The sequence below is a fragment of the Bidens hawaiensis genome, unplaced genomic scaffold, assembly GCF_021521415.1.
Source record: "Bidens hawaiensis isolate Kalapana, Puna unplaced genomic scaffold, B.hawaiensis_p1.1 tig00024420_1, whole genome shotgun sequence".
In the NCBI taxonomy this organism is placed as follows: domain Eukaryota; kingdom Viridiplantae; phylum Streptophyta; class Magnoliopsida; order Asterales; family Asteraceae; genus Bidens; species Bidens hawaiensis.
Window position 1 is genome coordinate 170629 of NW_027493845.1, and position 5281 is coordinate 175909.

General features: G+C 36.4%; 1 protein-coding gene across 1 annotated transcript; it reads right to left on the reverse strand.

Annotated features, from left to right (window-relative positions):
* Positions 1–735: 735 nt before the first annotated feature.
* Positions 736–4987, reverse strand: LOC143569193 (uncharacterized). Its single transcript, XM_077055164.1, has 7 exons — positions 4170–4987; positions 3390–3516; positions 3263–3316; positions 2940–3031; positions 2358–2593; positions 1161–1319; positions 736–1047 (listed from the first exon to the last, which is right to left on the reverse strand). Exons 1-7 carry the CDS (start codon positions 4739–4741, stop codon positions 965–967), a joined length of 1323 nt encoding a protein of 440 aa, XP_076911279.1. The 5' UTR covers positions 4742–4987; the 3' UTR covers positions 736–964.
* Between the last annotated feature and the right edge of the window lie 294 nt (positions 4988–5281).

The window sequence follows — 5281 nt, forward strand, 5'->3', positions numbered from 1 at the left end:
CTTTTGTTAAAGATAATGTTAAATTTAAAAACGACAATTCAAATTCTTTTTCTATATAATTACATAAATAGGTCTTAAGGTTTACTTTTGTAGCATATTTTAAAAACCAAATGCAAGCTTAGCTTCGCCTGCATCTAGCATTTCCTACTCTTTCTTTAGACTATAGAGTAGTTCATTTGCTCTCTTTTGGGTTACTACTACATTTTTATCATCACCATGTTTCTTCATAGTGTACTACTTTTATTATCGATGATATCTTGTCTAGCTTTTGTTATTCTTACCTCGGTTACCATACTTTCCAATTTACATGTAAAAGAAAAAAAATATATGTAGCCGAGATCTTAATGGGAACAACCTCCATATCTCATGTAATACACGAAAGTTTTATCCATGTCCTAACTTCTTGAGTACCCTAAAAATAACTTTAGCTATAAGGTTGTTCTCTATGGCGGGGGGCATCGATGCCCCTCCGCAGTGCCACGTCATCGTCACGTGAAAAACGGGGCTTCGAAGCCCTTCTCCGTAACACTATATTGTGGTTTATATATATATACATATATATGTATGTGCGTATGAGAGGGGGAGAGAGAGAAATGAGAAGGGCCCACAAATTTGGTACAAAGGCGCCGGTCGTTGTGAAGCCGAACACCCCCTTGAGCGCCCCCTGAACCGCGCCCCTCGGCGGTGTGCTGGGCCTTCGGCGCCCCCAAGACAACCCCTTCTGCACCCCGATCACATCTAAAATTTAGTAAGTACACATTAGATCCATCATTGATTTCCATTTTTCTTTTTCTAAAACATCTCGTTTATTGGGTCAATTTCCAATCATTTCCATGATAACACGAATTACCTTCACAGTTAATATTCATTGCCAAACTAATATACTTTATGCCTATCTAACTAACCCGAAGACAATATATTAACACTTCATGGGCAGGCGGGTTTTGGCTGAACTCGGTGAGTGCTACTGATCAATCAAAGTGCCAACTTGTTCTCCCATCAATGCTTTCGAAACATTCCCAGGTTCCAGCATGTTAAATATGACAACTAAAAATGCAAAAACAATCAAATGAATAAAAAGATTGGATTACCATGTTACTAATCATTAATCTTATATGAATTTTTAAGAACAAAAAATTTATGAAAGAGAATAAACTAACTGGGAATCCCGTTCTCTTCACAAAATTGTACGGCCATAAAATCCATGGACATGCAATCTCCAGAAACCACATCAGTGAAGGATATTTGATCGATAGTGACATTGTTATCATCACAGATACCATTTACACTTGTACCTTTTATAACAGCATCTGCATTTACTGGTTAACAAAGAAACATATGATTAGCCGTCACATTTGAGATCTACTTGAGAAGAACTATTTTATTGACAACTTATGTATGCATATATCTATGTATATGTAAATGCATGTAGGTATAGTCGTATAGATACATCTATGTATGCATATATTCTATGTATGTATATATGTATGCAAGCATATATCGATGTATGTGTAGGTATAGATACATCTATGTATGAATATATCTATGTATGTGCATACATATGCATGTATGTGTATATGGGGGCATGATCAAGAGAGAACTAGAGAACTAATAAAAAAACTGAAAACTTCGTTTAGAAAAATATTTTTAAAATTATTTTCTTTCATCCTTCTTATATGTTGTTATTCTTCACCCAAAATAAATAAATTAATAAAAAATTTGATTTCGATATAGTTGCATTGCATATATGCAACATGACAATGCCTATATGTAATATCGAGATCGATTTTTTTATATAAGATTTAAAAAAAAAATTCATGTTGGGTTGAGTTTTCACATTTTCTTTATTAGTTCTCTCTCTAAGAAGGAGCTCTCTCTTGATTATGCCCCTGTGTATGTGTATGTGTATGTGTGTGTGTGTGTGTGTGTGTGTGTGCGTGTTATGTGGGAGCGTTTCATGCAGAACACAGTTTTTTATGAGAACATGACAAAAAAAGCAAATCATTCATTTTTTCAATCTTAAAATTTTTTAAAACATAAAAAATGGTTGAAATGCAATGTTTATTCATCTCTTTTCAAATTAAAAGATTAAAAAAAGTAATATAAACAAATTTCATTTTTTATAGAACCAACACATGCACAAGTCATGTACAGGTTCTATTACCTGCACATGACCTTCACATGTGAGGTAAACGTTTAATATAAAATTAAAAACATATGAACAAATTCGTTTAATCCTATTTATGTACATAACATACACATTTCTATGTAAGTAAAATTTTTGATAAATGTAAACAATTAATAGAAGTGCCAAAATTGTCATAATGCAACATAAAAGATGTTATGAAGGATCATACTCTCAACGGCTCTTAAAGCTGCAGCTGTATCAGTAGTAAAAAGCGGATTCCCAGTGCCAGCACCGACCCCACCAAAAATAACAACTCTTCCTTTTTCAAGATGACGCATGGCACGTAACCGGTTATATGGTTCAGCAACTTCAGGCATCACAAACGCACTTTGCACACGCGTTTGAATACCTAATTTCTCTAGTGCTGATTGAAGCAATATTGAATTCATAACTGTTGCCATCATGCTACACAAACCATCATAGAAATACCAGAAACCCCTTAATAAAATAGTAATCTTTATTTTAATATATACACCATCGGTCCCAAAAATATTGTCCACAAATAAAAAATCAAAACTTAAATCTAATATTCCAATTCTAAGATATAAGCCATAGATGCAACTTTTAGTTACTAAACGCTCAATTTTACCATTTCATTCAACACATCATTGAGTTAAAACATTTACATTTATGATAAAGATAATTAAAGGTAAACCAAAAAATAGTAAATTAAAACTACTTTTGTTAAAAGTGTACAGTTTTTTGGGACAATTTTGTGATGATTTTAAGGTAAAATGACAACTAAAAATACCCAATTTGGTAAGCTGTCGGCCTATCTAAATCAGTTGCTGACACCCAAGAATCGCCACAAAAGAAGTTACGACCTCCGATAATAATTGCCACCTAATCACAAGTAAAATAAATATTTTTAGGTGATAAAACAATATGCGAAATAGTGTGGACAAAAGTAATAGCTAATGACTACGTGATTGTCTTAACTTAAAGGCAGATTTGCACATAAAAGAAGCTTACTTTTAAGTCAGTATATTATAAATTTATAGTAATCAATAACTTGGTTTAAAAAAATATAAAATTGCAATTTGCAGCTTGGATAAAAGATTAATCAACAATTACCTCAACGCCAGAACGGGAAGCAGCAGCTACTTCTTCTGCAACTTTTAAAGCCACCTAAAAGCATAACAATTAATACGCAAATTGCCACAGATACATGAATTCATTTCACATGTGAAAAATAGTCAACCTTTGGGTCAATGGTTTGATCATTTCCAGCCAATGCAGTGCCACTGACTTTAAAAACCACCCTTTTCCATTTCACATCTGATTTGGATTTTTTGTTGTTAAGAACAGGACCATTGTGGGGAGCAAGCCTTTAAACATAAGAAACATATACAAGATCATATGAGTTCATTGATACAACATTATAGATAAATGATATATAGCCATATGGGCCTGTAGACAAACCGAACGTTTAGTGAACAGGCGGGAAGTACGTTTATCTAACCTAATAAACAAAAGGACATGAACAAAAAAAATTGTTCACTTAGTCAGACGAACAAACATGAACACATATCTCGCAGTCGTGCTTTAATTTATGTTCGTTAACATTCTACGCTTGCTCATTAGATTCATCTATGTTCGATCATTTTTGTTCACTTATGCTCGTTAATTTACATTTGTTTTAAGTTTGTTAACTTACACCCTCAAAAATATTCATTTTAAACTTTTTGACTCATTAAAAATTAATCTACTTTAAATAACTTTTTAGGCCCACAGTATTGTTCTTCACTTTCTTTTTACTAGTTTCAGCTCAGTTATGTTCATTCATCTGTGTCAACTTATGTTTGTTCATTTACGTCCACGAAGCGTCCGTCTATAATGTTAACAATTAACAAACGAACATAAACGAACACAAATATGTTCATTTTCTTAACGAACGAACACGAACAAGAAAACTCAAACTCCGATTGTTTAATTGTCGGTGCCAATCGTTCACCAATTAGAACACAAAAATAATTCAAACCTTGCAGACGGGCGTAGCCGGTCAACAGAGGATATTCCAGCAGAGACTCCCGCAGACTTATCATCATCGGATACCGCATCGCTTTTCGCAGCATTTGCATTCCCAAACAAATAGTCCATCTTTTGGAACCAAATCCAATTACTAACATCACTTCCATTATTCTCCATCCTCTGCGTCTCGAGCTTCAACCGCTTCTTCAAATTATCAATCTTATTCTTACACTGTTCAATACTCTTCCGCGACTGTTTATCACAACCCTCAGCCACCAATTCCGCCACCACTTCCCAATCCTTATACCTCAATTTACTCCGATTCAACGCCATATATTTATCCGTAAACGAATCCAGAAGAATCCTGATCGCAGAATCACTCCACTCCTCACGCTCCCTACGGTGATCTCCGGAATCGAGCTTCTGTTTCTTACTCTGCCGTTCATTCGGAGTCAATTCACTCGATTTCGCCGGAGAATTCACGGCGGCAGGTGTGACGGTGGTCGCCGGGGTGTCGCCGTTGGTGATGACGTCACTGCCGTCGCCGATCGGAGTGGTTTCGTCGTTTGTGGATGAAGCCATTGAAGGATTGGGGTTAGGGTTAGGGTTTCTGATCGACGAGGTAGAAGAAGAGGTGAAAATTAGACAGACGACGTTAACGAGACGTTAAGCGTTGTTATTAACAACTTGTTAAGTTGGTTGGGTCAGCTGTTTTGCGGCGTTAGGATATTCCGTCACGTTTTGGTAACGCTTCCGTTAAAAGTGTATCTCATATGTTGTGATAAGTTTCACTTTTACCACAAGATCTATGTTTAAGTTACAAATGAGTACCTTACTGAGTTACTGATTGAAGAGGTAGGTCCCAGCAGAGCCCAGTTGGACCCGCAAGACTCACCTTGAACAGGGACGTCTGCGCGATTGGACCCGCAAGACTCACCTTAAACAGGGACGTCTGCGCAGTTGGACCCGCAAGACTCACCTCGAAGAGACGTCTGCGCAGTTGAACTCGCAAGACTCCTGAGGGACGTCTGCGCAAAGACCAACTAGATCCGCAGGACCCACCATGCTTAGAGACGAGACGTCCTTACGCGCAGTACGCAAGCTGTTCCCGCAGGAAAAGCC